The 13,147-nt window shown below is 40.8% G+C and overlaps 2 protein-coding genes across 3 annotated transcripts in view; one reads left to right on the top strand and one right to left on the bottom strand.

Annotated features, from left to right (window-relative positions):
* Positions 1-411: 411 nt before the first annotated feature.
* Positions 412-1,729, top strand: LOC123970021 (GTP-binding protein Rhes-like). Its single transcript, XM_046047868.1, has one exon. The coding sequence runs from the start codon at positions 536-538 to the stop codon at positions 1,154-1,156; it is 621 nt and encodes a 206-aa protein (XP_045903824.1). The 5' UTR covers positions 412-535; the 3' UTR covers positions 1,157-1,729.
* A 3,026-nt stretch (positions 1,730-4,755) lies between these two features.
* LOC123969752 (phosphoribosyl pyrophosphate synthase-associated protein 1-like) overlaps positions 4,756-13,147 on the bottom strand; it is a 25,462-nt gene continuing 17,070 nt past the window's right edge. The window contains exons 5-11 of one of the 2 annotated variants that reach the window (XM_046047382.1): positions 10,898-11,013; positions 10,650-10,705; positions 10,168-10,313; positions 8,529-8,570; positions 6,738-6,808; positions 5,991-6,137; positions 4,756-5,269 (exon numbers count right to left, since the gene is read on the bottom strand). In XM_046047382.1, the coding sequence (XP_045903338.1) occupies positions 5,111-5,269; positions 5,991-6,137; positions 6,738-6,808; positions 8,529-8,570; positions 10,168-10,313; positions 10,650-10,705; positions 10,898-11,013 (737 nt within the window). In that variant the 3' untranslated portion in view covers positions 4,756-5,110. The remainder of the gene's footprint in view (positions 5,270-5,990; positions 6,138-6,737; positions 6,809-8,528; positions 8,571-10,167; positions 10,314-10,649; positions 10,706-10,897; positions 11,014-13,147) is intronic. The other variant, XM_046047383.1, reaches the window with a different exon arrangement.

Raw genomic sequence — 13,147 nt, 5'->3', positions numbered from 1 at the left:
TAACGTATTCATACAAAGGGATGTCAGAGCTTGAATGTCAGAAATATGACACATTTTTAGTTTAACAAAGGTTTGTTTGTTTATGGGATGATTCTGTCTAAAAAAGAAGAATCACATACCAACTGTATGTCTTCGTTTCCTTATATTGTCAAAACTGATGCATGACAACGATGGGCAGATGATGTCTTTACTCTTAGGAACTCATGGCTGCTTACATTCTATCCCCACCTCCATTCTCCCTGCTTATTGATTTACATGTTCTGTAATCATTGGCTGCCTGAATGTTACACTTCAACAGGCTTCCGTCTGCTGATTGGTTGCAACTGAAGGAGGGCATGGCAGCTCTCACAACAGGCATAAAAGGCAGTGTGTGGGATCAGCCACAGACGAGCATTCAATGAGCAACTTTGGCAAGCTTTTTACATAGAACCACAGCAGCTGTTGTAACCAGTGAGAGTAAGTGAGTAAACTGAGACAGATTTTTGGGACATTTTCTTTACTTATTTTTGCCCAAACAGGAAAAAAAAAAACAAGCATGTCTTTGGAGGTGAAGGAGAAGACCCAGGTGCGTCTAGTGTTTCTGGGGGCTGCAGGAGTGGGCAAGACAGCCCTGATTCAACGCTTCCTCCAAGACACGTTTGAACCCAAACACCGGCGCACAGTGGAGGAGCTGCACAGCAAAGAGTATGACATCGCTGGGGTCAAGATCACAGTAGAGATCCTGGACACCAGTGGCAGCTACTCCTTCCCAGCAATGCGCAAGCTCTCCATCCAAAACAGCGACGCCTTCGCTCTGGTGTACGCTGTTGACGACCCAGAGTCACTGGAGGCTGTCAAGAGCCTCCGAGATGAGATTCTGGAGATCAAGGAGGACAAGTACACACCAATTGTGGTGGTGGGGAACAAAGTGGACCAGGAGCGGCAGGTGTCCAACGATGACGTGCTGTCAACTGTAGAGCTGGACTGGAACAACAGTTACCTGGAAGCTTCCGCGAAGGAGAACTCCAACGTGGTGGAGGTGTTCAAGGAGCTCCTGCAGCAGGCGAACCTTCCCAGCCGGCTCAGCCCTGCTCTACGCAGACGCAGGGAGACCTTTCCGAAAGACACCAACTTCCGGCCGCCCATGAACAAGACCAATAGCTGTATTCTGTCGTAACGGAGACGGAGGGAGAAGGAGTGTCGTTTCTATCACGAAGGGACACGGGATGAGGATGGAGGGTATGCTGTGCAACTCAGTGCACAGAGAGAAAGAGTGAAGAGAAAAGCCTGGACTTTAGTCAGTGTGGGTTGCCTGACTGAGGATTAGTGGTTCTGGACCAACAAAGACACTTCAGGGTTCACAATTGAGAAGAAAATAAAATAACGAGGTGAATGGTAGGAAGTGTGAACTTGAACAGACTACCAGTGGAAAGAAGGAAGATAAATTAACCACTTAAGTTGTTTACTTAACGTAATGTTGCTGCTTATTTTGTGAGATGCTGCTAGTGTTTAGATCAATATGTAGCTTCTGGATTTCAAATTAAAATGTTCACTTACATCAAGATATTTGGACTGTTGCTCACAGATTGTTTACTGAGAGAAAGTATGTATATGTATTGTGGTTCATGCAAAAGTCTCATGTAAATTGTTTTAATTTAAAAATTCACCTGTACCACATCATGTTTACATTTTTTGTATTCAATTACAATTTGCTATTAAGCATGGCATTGCTCTTGTTTTTTACATGCAAATGTAAATTGTAAATGCACTTTTCATTTTTAAATAACCATTCAAAATTATGTTTAGTTTTTTTTTTAGTTAGATTTTTTTATGGAAGCATATTTAACAAATGCTGTTCAACAAATATAAGTGGAATGTGGATCTAAATGTGTAATAAAAGCACAAAAAAATCTGTTGATGTTAATGTCGGATGAATACATTAAATGCTAAATCAATCATAAATCAATCGTTAGTTATATAAAAATTTAAATAATTGCTTTAAGAAAATTATGTTGGTGCAAAAATAAATAACACAACAACATAGATTAAATACATCAAGGTCATGGAACATGCAAAAATACAATTTATAGCTACACTATAGTATGCATATGTTTGAAGCTATAGTATACTAGAATATTATACAGTATAATATAACAATATATAATAGATTAATATCCGTATCCACCCAAAACATTAAAATTTTTACAATACACGTGAGACATGTGCAATCCATGGGATAAGGAAATCACTGACATTATGTCCTCCTTTCAGATAGGTATAGGAAGATGAAACTGTGATTGTGAAAAATAGAACTGTCCAGAACCAAGTCCAGTTGCCCTTGACTTTAACCTTCGTTGGATAACTATGACCTGGATGACTGAGAATCTTCACAGACATCCTGTAAAATATAAAACAGTAAACATGCAATGCATGTGTTAAAAAAAAAAACAAAAAAACAAATTATTTTTGGTAGGGTACCAGCATGTTCACTTTCTGCTTTTACAACTACTCTCCATTTCATCGGTGGAGTCCTAAAATGTGAAACAGTGAGCCAACAAGCGCCAACAAAAAAAGTGTTCCTTGTGTTCCAGTTTCTGTTGGTATCTTCCAGTATGTTAAGATCTGTGGCGCCATCTGCTGATGAAAAACACGCATTGCATTAATTTTAAAAGTGACAACTCAGTTTATGTGTAACCTTGGTTGTCTACTGCTATGTGACTAATGAGGGTTCAACCTAAAACCTTGAATTTACATACCAAAGTAAGGTCCCATGGTTGTGACTCATGTTGAAAATAAGCACATCCGGGCGCCAGTAAGCTCATCTGGTAGAGCATGTGCACCATAAGCAAGGCTAAGTCCTTAATGCAGCAGCCTGGGTTTGATTCCAGCACGCACGCCTTTGCTGCATATCATCTCCCCTCTCTCTCTCTCCCCTACATATGCTGTCTGTCTCTTCAGCTGCTCCTATCAAATAAAGGCAACCCCCCCCAAAAGAAAATGAACACATCACAACTTTTAAATACTTTGGTCAACAACATTCAAGTGTCCAGACACAGACTCCACTGTGTTGTGTTCCCATCCTCCCACAGCTCATTAGTGTTCTGATAAAGAAAGAAATGTGATTTCTGATCCTTAAAACACACTTGAGCTTACAACTGAAACAGCCTAAACAGTATCGCAATCACTTTTCACATCTCTCACATCTCAAAATTATTCCGACTTCAGATGAAAGCAAGTGACGTCCCCATCAACGAGGCAGTGTAAAGTCTGCTAACTGACTCTAGGCCTGAGGGAACTCCAGTCAAAGTTAAGAAAACCAACCTGAACTGCCCCTGAACATCACTAAATTGAATAATAAACTCCTGTTTAACCAGTTGACCAAATGGACCATTGTTCAGTTCCTGAAATAGCTGTGCACGGTTCCCCTAAATGCAACCTTCCAAGCGGAGACACATGTAACGCTCAGGTCCAAGCCCCCCCCTTACAAACACACACACACACCCCATCAGATTAGACTGAAGCAAGTTTCCTGTTTTAATTTGAGGAAGTGGCCGGGGTAAACGTTTGCAGGCAGTTCCTCTTTCAGTCCACATTTAAACATTCTTCCGCACTCAGCTCTTGGTCATTGACGAAGGGAGGGAGGCCTGGCAGCTTCATGGTCACACAGGTGTGTGGATTTGTCATCTGGTAACACAGAATTCTACTTTAATTTACATCTGAGATGGACATTTGAGGGTTTCTGTATAGTCATTTTACGTGCACTACCTTTACTTGAGTATTACTTTTATTAGAAATTAACGGTCATATTTTAACTGCAGTGAGGGAGGCCATTTATAGGGTTATGATTATTTTCTCAGAGGTCTTCGCCCCTGGACTTGGTCAAAGCTCCTCAGCAGATTAAAGTGACTCTGAGGCGTTTGGAACAAGTTTAGGGTCCTGGACAGAACACAACAGGATTATTAAATACAGTTTAACAAAATGTCAGCATTGTGTGTATTGCCTGCATATAAACTGAAACAAAGTTGTATTGCGTTCTATTCAGATCACTACAATTAAGGTTTTATGGCTTATTCCTGTATAGAAGAGTAAAAATAACTAAAGAATGTGTCGCATGCAGATATTTACTCTGACTGAGCCTTTGTGGGTCATGTGTCAACTTGTGAGACTGAATTACTCATTTATTTGAATTTATATTTGGAAATTATCACCCAAAATAACAGTGACTCTACACCGTATACGTGCAGTGGTAGAGAACCTCAGCTCTAATAATAATAATAATATTAATGTAAAAAGTACATAACATAAATACAAATCAAGGCCCAATGATAATCACATGCCAGCACTCTGTCTACATTACACCAAATCTTTTTCCTACACTCTATGTCTCCTGACTAGTGCTGTGCTATGTATTATAGCCTACTGCAATCATAAAATGCCAAAACACCTCATGCATTGCAGAGCTCTTTGGCACAAGCTTTATGATGAACACTTTCATCTAACTATAGCTGAACACTGCAATTTGACAGGTCATGCTTTACTATGCTTCATAAAGCAGGCGGCCTCAGCTATGACTGAAACCGCTACTGAAAGTTTAGGTTCAGGTGTGAACCCACTGTACTGTACATTTTTGACAGTTCCAGAAATTTCTTCACACTTAAAATGCAAACCATGGGTTACTTACTAACACCAGCTGTGGTACATTTATCCAGTTAAAATATATCCACACATTTTTCACTTTAAATCTACATGGTTGGAAAAAAAAAAAGACAACTTTAGTCACCCAAGAAGAATGGTTTTATTTGCCAAATTCTGCAGTGTATTCAGAGGCTGCACATGATACAATATGTTGTGCTATTCATGTTTTCAGATGGTAGGACGCATATTTTAGTGAATTAGAACTGTTGGTTTTGTTTGTACAGTCCCGCTATGTGACATATCTGAAGAATAAAGCAGAGTTTGAGTTGCTTCAAATGTAACATACAGTAAATAAAGCCCATTTCTGTCAACATGTTTCTCAGCAAAACAAACAGGAACAACAGGTTAAAGCAGAGAAAACGTGATTCTAGGCCATCGGTGTGTGCTTGATAATGTTGACTTTGTGTGTGCAGGAATGTTAAGTGTGTGTGTTGCCTCAGTCATCCACAGCGATGTTGCGGAACAGATAGGCCATGGACTCTCCGTTGTGGATGCGCCGAATCGCCTCGGCCAGGATCATACTGACATCCACAGTTTTGATTTTTGGACACTGCAGTTTCTGCACCTCGTGAGGTACAGTGTTGGTCACCACCACCTGGAGGCACAATACAACAGCCTTAGTGACTTTGTTTCAGCCCACATGACTATAGAGACTTTACTGCCTTGAGTCATTATAAATTCTTCTAAAGCTAAAATTATCAAATTCTAAGATCAATTTTGGGGCTTCTTCTGAACTTGACTTTTTACAACTTTATCTTTAAATGAGCATTTGATTGGTGGAGCTAGGTGAGGTGGTACATACTGCGGGAACAACTGATGCATGACCAATGCCACATGGAAATTATATATTCACATTAACTCTGCATTTAAACAAACCACAATCTAATTTAGTGTATTTTCCCCAATAATCAAAGCCAGTCCTTAAGCTGAATTCAGGGGAAAAGTCCCCTAAACCTTCTGACAAGGTTAATAATACATATGACATTGACTCAAGTCAAGGCACGAGTCAACAGGATATCACACTGTTTAAGTCTGTTGGTCACCAGAAATAAATGCTACAAAAATGTGTCATTTGTGTTATGAGTGATTTGTCATACACGCTTTCTCTAGCTCCACACCTGAGACATTAGTCATGACACTAGATAACCATGAAGAACATGCATACAAAGTATTACAGATTCAGCATTACTAAATATAGAGGGATATATTACAAATCTGACACATTCTCAGTATAAGCCAGAACACTGATTAACTATGTTTTTCCATTTTCTAAGTAGGAAGGTAACCTGATCCAACATCAGCCAACACGATTTTACCTCATCAATAGCAGACTCCTCTATTAGTCTTGGTGCATCTGCAGACAGCAGGCCATGTGTAGCCATGATGTAGATCTTGTAGGCTCCTCTCTCCTTCAGGATTTCTGCTGCTGCAACAAATTCCTCCACATCATCTATCATGTCATCCTGGGAAAGTGACAACACGGTCAGGCATCACACAGGGAAAGCAATTCAAAATATATTTCAATTGCTGAAAAACTTGAATGCCAACATTTTCTCTCTTTTGGGTCATGTTGTAATGTTGTAAACAATAATGAACATTTATGAAGTTTGTTTTTAACATCTGTGACTTAAAGTGGCATGACGAACGTGAATCTCCAACATCAAAGAACAAAAATCACCAGAAATTCTTGGCCTTGCTGGGATATTTTGTGGTAATCTCCCCCCTCATGTGAAACATTAGCAATGAACTCACTGAACCTCATAAAACCTGTAAAACTACTAACAAATGCCACATAGAAAAGGATGTCACAAGTTCCCTAGAGAAAACTCAAGGTTTTATGCATTCATTATTTTAAATTTGCACAAAAACAACCCCCCCAACTAAGTTGACTTAAAGATTAATATGTGAAAATCTCACTCTAACCGTATGATGACCCAAAGATTAAAACCATTCCTCAGTCTGTATCTTTCAAAACCAGATGTTTTTGAGAGGTTTCAATATGAGGAAAGAACTGATGAACTGCTTTAAATAAAAGAAAATTACATAAAAGCTTAGGGTCTTACAACAATGATAGCGATTCTGCCTCCTACATCTCCAACAACAGTAATAGGTGGCTTCTCCTTCGCCATCATCACTGAAAGACACAGATAGTGGAATATTACTTTCTGGAAAATAATTGAGTTGTATGCTGTAAACCCAATCAGGAACAGATTCTTGTGGCGAGGCAAAGTTAGGGAGATTTGGTGAGAAGGGATTTGGTTAACCTGAAAACATCATGCAAGAAAGCTCTACCCAGCAAGTGCCCAGCTACCACAGGACCACCTGGAGACTGGTGAGACAGAGTTGTCTGTGGAACCAACGCTGCTGCTAAATCCTAACCAGGACTTAATTTAGGTTTACATGGTGTGAGTGCTTTTGGTATAGTGGTAGCTGGACACGTGGGTGTAGAACTGAGCCTCTTTTAGGAACCGCAGACCAGGATCGATAATTATTTGTAATCTAATCAAAACACTATAAACAGATTACAATATTGATCTTACAAAAAGAACAACTTATCTTGGACCTTATCCCAAAATGAATACTCTCAGCTCTGACAAACATATTGAAATGATTAAAAGTACTTTGAGTGATTTCAAGTAATATTCGATCCAAGTCCAGAATGCACTGCATCCGACTTGTAGCCCCTCCCCAACCCCAAAACTGAGGCCTTGACCATGCCCATAACCTTCTTCCAAACAATAGCAAGACATGTTCAGAGGTCAATTCCCAAATCCATCACAATGCCCTCTGTGCATAAACTAGAATGTAACCATTTCCAAATGGTTATGGATTTCTAGGTCAGAAAGGAAGCCACAAAACTACAATCAAAAAGCAGTGATTAGGTTTTTTGTAACTAAAGAAAATCAAGCAATTTCTGAGCCCACAACTGAAAACATCAAGCAAAAAGTTGCAAATGGAAAACATGAGTAGAATTTTTAAAATGTCATGAGTGTCAGGCATGGATATTATTACAATTAATGAACTATAATCTCTACTTCATAAATCAGTAACGTGCCAAGTTATGAGTGATTTCATAACCTAAATCTAGTCAATATAAATAATTCTATCACACACCGTTTCATGCCTCTACTGGGCTTTGGATCATTTTTAACCTTAAATTTTCATGTCTAGCTGCAGGTTCCTGACAGTGTTTTTTCTTTGTACTGTTTGACCCAGATGTAAACTCACATTACAAGTTCAACTGAAAGAAATCTCAACATTGCATTTCTGCTGTTGAACAGATCTGTTACTGAAAAGCAAAGAACACAGCTGGAGAAAAGTAATGCAAGTCCTATATTCTATTATAACCACAGCAGGGTATAAAATATCTTACTTCAATGAGGATGTCTTCAATATTCAAGTCAGCTTGGATTTAGCTCCAGGAAGAAGCCAAAAACAAAATGTGCTGACAGTTTTGCTGCATTGGGGTGAGACATGCATATCTCTGAACAGTATTTAGATTCTAACTGCTGTGGGGCAACAGCTCTGCTTTTGCTACATAATTGGTTTCATAAACAACAGTTTAAAATGTAATGACGAGGCAATATAACGATGTAAGTGAGTGAAAAATAATTACATTTTCACTGCCTAATCCATCACTGCTGCCTAAACAGTATCACACAAGTGTTGGCAAGGATTTTTTTATTTTCCCCCTAGGATGGCACAGAGATATAATTAACACCTATTATAGGATTATTGTCACATTAAATCTTGAATGCCCACATGTGAAATTTAGTGGGAACCCTCAGTAACTCATTCTGTCATTCCATGCAATCAACAGGAAGCACAAATAGATTAAAGCGTTATGATCATACTTGGAAGCTCTATCCCAGGGAATGGGACATGATGTCTGCTACCTGTTTGCAAAAGATAGGATGGTACAGGAAATATTAATGCACAATTTGACATACAACCATACAGACAAAGCATTACAGAGTGCTCAGTGATTTCCAAAATAAACTCCTCTATCGTGTTTTTGAGGGGGAGCTTCAGTGGTAAGAAGCCTTTCTGTGCCTTGAATTGACATTTCAAATAATCGATGAGTGAGTGAGTGAGTGAGTGAGTGAGTGAGTGAGTGAGTGAGTGAGTGAGTGAGTGAGTGAGTGAGTGAGTGAGTGTGAGAGAGAGAGAGAATGAGTGAGTGAGAGGATGAGTGAGACTCCTTTTCGAGAGAAGAAAGAGACGGCTAACATAAAACACATTTCTAAGTCCAGGGGGAGCAGAAGTAGTATTGTAAATTCAGCTGAAAAGTGAGCAGGCGGGACAGGATGAGATGAGGGGAGAAAAATCTATAGGAGGAAGAAAAAGAAGCCAATGTTAGCCACTGCCTGCAGTATTTCACAGCTGGCCACAACAACTCCTGACCTTTACATGCCGAGGAAATTGTGTGTGTGCGCGTGCGAGTGTCTACAGGGTCAGCATGGTCACTACTCTGGTCTTAAGCTGGCCATTTTAGGCAGCATTAAGAGAAGACTGAAACTGTGAACAAAGGTCAGCTCTGCTAACTCAGAGGTATTTGGATCTTATAAAGAACAGGACAATAAATATACAAAAGATCCCGAAGAAGAAGAAGACGTAGGTGAGTCCTTATGTGCAACAATTTAGGGAATTATACTTTGGTTTATGATTTCTGTGTGGCTAGAGGCACACGAGCAGCAGATGGCAACGAACCATGGAATTCATTTTTCTCACAGCTCGAAATGCAAGCATTCTGACGTCCCGGTTGAAAATGTAGCTCTCCAGTAGGGAGGGGTCACGATTTTCCAATTTTAGAATAGTCGTTCATAGTTCATGCAACTATAGTCTTGTCTTAAAACATTTCATTAATAAAAATATAAATATTTTTTCCCCCCATTGTTTATCCCAGTGCCTGGTAGTGACGTGTCACCAACACGTGTCTGGCATATTCTCGTTAAAAGAATGGTTGAATAGTTCCTTGTGACTCAAATAGTAGTTTTGTTTGAAAAGCCCATCCCTACTCTCCACGTCACCAAACAAAAGAGCTGAATTGGCAGAAACAGTTTCTCCAAGGTTCAACGTTTCCTATCTGCAACTGGAAACGCTCCATCCTTTTGAATTCATTAAACATTTATACAATTCTTGCAGATAGTGCAGTTGCAGTCCAGTACACTGTCTTTATACCTAGCGTAACACACTTATGCACAACACAATTTTAAACAATTAGAAAAACAACATTACTCTTTTTGTATTCACAAGTTAAATAGTAAAAGATGTGGATGTGTATATGATTTTCATCTTACACACAGGACCTGTTCGAACAAGAAAAGCGACCAGAAATGAAAAACAGAATCAAATCGTTAAACTAATTTGATTTCAGTACTGTTGTAACAAATATCTGTGAAGGACTGTGAGGGGTTACAGAAAAAGAGGAAACAAAAGGAGTAGAGACAGAGAAACTTGTGAACGGGCATGTTGCTGCGTTGTTTGTCTTACATGGCAGCTCAAGGCCAGTATGTCCTGTGGTGGTGCGGGACAAGGGAGGAGATTGTCGACCATCAACCATGTCTGATTCTGACTGATGGGCCTCCCCGTGCATCACTGCCAGCCCAAGTCGCAGCCTCTCAGCATAGGACTGAGCTCTGAAACAGACGGACAAGCCGAAACATAAGAGTCAGAGAAATATCCAATTACACAGACACAAAAAAAAAAATAAAACATATACATACATATATACACACACACACACACACACACACACACACACACACACGAAAGAGCTGAAAGAAGTTTGCACACAACCTTGAACATACCTATAAGACAAAGTCGTAATATGAAAAGACAAAAGCATAATAAGAATGCTGAAGAAAGAAACTGACCACCATGACAGTAGAATTGATGCATGCGTGTAAAACAGAGATGGCAACTAGATAATTTAAGGACTTGCAAGTTCTGAATGGGCCAGCCTTTCTTATTACCTCTTGGCAGCTGAGGGTGTCTTTGCAACAATTATGGCATTCCTGTAGTCTGGGATCTGAGGAAAGGCAAATATTCTTTTCAGTGCTAGAATATAAAACTGACCTCCGATATTTCATATTATTTAATCATAAATTAGTTCCAGAAATCATTCTTTGATTTACAGTAGAACACCATTACTGTAATCACGCTGTGCCTTTTCAACAAAAGAGGCACAACTGTCCAATGTTCAGTGTTTATGCAGCCTCACCTCCTCCCTGATGTACTGAATGAGGAAGGGGGAAGCTCTTAGGTTGTCAACAGGGAAGTTGAAGAAGCCCTGGATTTCTTTCTGGTGGAGGTCCATGGTGATGATGTGAGTTAGCCCTGCAACACCAAAGACACACACACACACACACACACACACACACACAGTAGGTATGGCTTCAGAACAAGTTATTGCAGTTTATTATTGGGACCTCGCCACATGAGGAACAAAGACCTACACATAAACACTAAGCCTTAACAAGAAGGCCTTCATGTCAGGAATGAAGCCTTGTTACTGCCCTTGGGCAGTCTGTGTCGGCCCGGTGTACTGCTCCTTGTCTGTCCTCTGCAGGTCCTCCCCCGCACGCTGCAGCCAGGAGGCTAGTGTGCACACCTGTTCCCAGTTGGCAATCAGTCAGGGAGCGTGCAAGTACAAGGTGCAGAGAGAAGGCAGAGAGTGTGTAGAGAGCGTGGTGAGCAGATGTGAGCGGCCAGACGTCTTACCGGAGCCGGGTGAGACTACAGTGGCGTTCATGGAGTGTAGTGCAGTGTGTCAAATGCAAGCCTCGCGCTGGGGTTTACTCCCTCGATGGAGGGAGGGTAGTTTTATTATTGTGTTAATTTATCCTTTGTTGCAATCTTATGAGCTACCATTTAAGTTCACTGGCATGTTGTCTAAACCGTACCTGATCTAGGCGCTTCCTTTTTGTTTTTGGGAAGTTGTTTTCTTTGTATCTTTTGAGAATCCCTTTGTTAATGAAAACTGTAAATAAACGCCAGACTCTTTACTTATAAATCTTTCTCTTGCTCCCTTCAACCTGGAATGATCTAGTCACTAACCTCCTCCTCCCCTGGACTTTCCACTTGATGTTCCTAACAAGCCTTAACAAAGAAACACTGCCAAACCCCCTCAGGTCCATATAATTGCACTGAGATTTTTATTGAATCCTAAACCTGGACAAACCCCACAGGAAGGCAGGAGACTCCTAACTCCTATTTTGGTGATTCAATTGTTAGCCTTGATCTCATTTTTATTGCAAAAGGAGACATTAACTTACCTCAATTCCCAGGTGGTTATCCTTGATATGCCGCTTCAAGTTCGTAGGCCCCCCCCCCACCAAAATCTTATAACCAAATCAGTGTGCGAACTATACATAGCATTCAGGGAGCTCAGTTTTTTTCCCCCCGTGACGGAGAGGAGGGGGGACTGACTGCGATTCTTACTGCTGAATCATTAATAGCTGCATGCATGTAGGCCTGGGGCTACAATTACGCTTCACACAACAGCTGCGGCTGTGTTTGCGACCCGACCTTTCTTTTGTTCATGACAGGGAAGAATTTAGAAAGTTGTGTGGCACTGCAGGGAGCCCCCAGCTGGAATAGTAAGCCTACATGGATCATGCGTAATATTCATCCAGCCAGAGGTAACGATCACGAACCGTTCACAGCGTGTCGGTCGTACTAGCAACTTTTTCGTCAACAATATTGTATGTTAATATAGTCACAGTCAGCGTCTAAGGACATTGTCGCCGTCTCGTCTTTGTCATGGGAAAAAAAAATAAATAAAAAGAAAGGTGGTTGACGAATGTTGGAGCCATTCTGTGTATAGCCATGGGTTGGCGCTGTGTGCAGCCACAAGTCTACTTAAGACATTGGGTAATTAGTGCAGGTGTGGCGCACTGCGAGGTGCATGGTTTTTGACCGTGAGGCACGGCGTGTAATTATGGAGACTGACTTGAGTTAAGTTATTATTGAATAAATGTTTTATTTTTCGTTATGTTAATAAATGGATTGGCATATCCGACGTTAAGTTCAGACTTTTGAAAGTTTATTATTTTATTTTATTATTTTAAGCCAAAGGAAACAGCACGCCTGAAACACGCGTGCAAAACAACTTAAATGTGCGCCAACAATTAGTCAAAAACCCCCTCTGTATGAGGAAAAGACTGATCAAGTTGAAACGACACGGTCCTTATGCTGTTCGTGCACTATCACGGTGATCGGCTGAATGGAAAATGCTGGCGCATCAGATGCAGTAGGCCCATGGGCGCAGCGGGCCTCACATTGGACAGTGAGGCCAGGAAGAGGTGACGGACGGCGGAGATCGAGATCGGTGATGGACGGCGGAGATCGAGATCGGTGACGGACGGCGGAGGTCAGTAGCGGACGTCGGTGATCGTTAGCGGACGTCGGTATAAAACGCTTTGAGACTGACCGTGAACAGTGAGGAGGTCCGGATGGGACGCGGTAAGGA

The sequence above is a fragment of the Micropterus dolomieu genome, linkage group LG04, assembly GCF_021292245.1.
Source record: "Micropterus dolomieu isolate WLL.071019.BEF.003 ecotype Adirondacks linkage group LG04, ASM2129224v1, whole genome shotgun sequence".
NCBI lineage: Eukaryota > Metazoa > Chordata > Actinopteri > Centrarchiformes > Centrarchidae > Micropterus > Micropterus dolomieu.
The sequence above is the reverse complement of the archived record's forward strand: the minus strand, read 5'-3'. Positions and strand labels throughout refer to the sequence as shown.

Excerpts from the sequence above, each read along its gene's own strand:
- LOC123970021 (XM_046047868.1), top strand. The coding sequence starts at position 536 with ATGTCTTTGGAGGTGAAGGAGAAGACCCAGGTGCGTCTAGTGTTTCTG.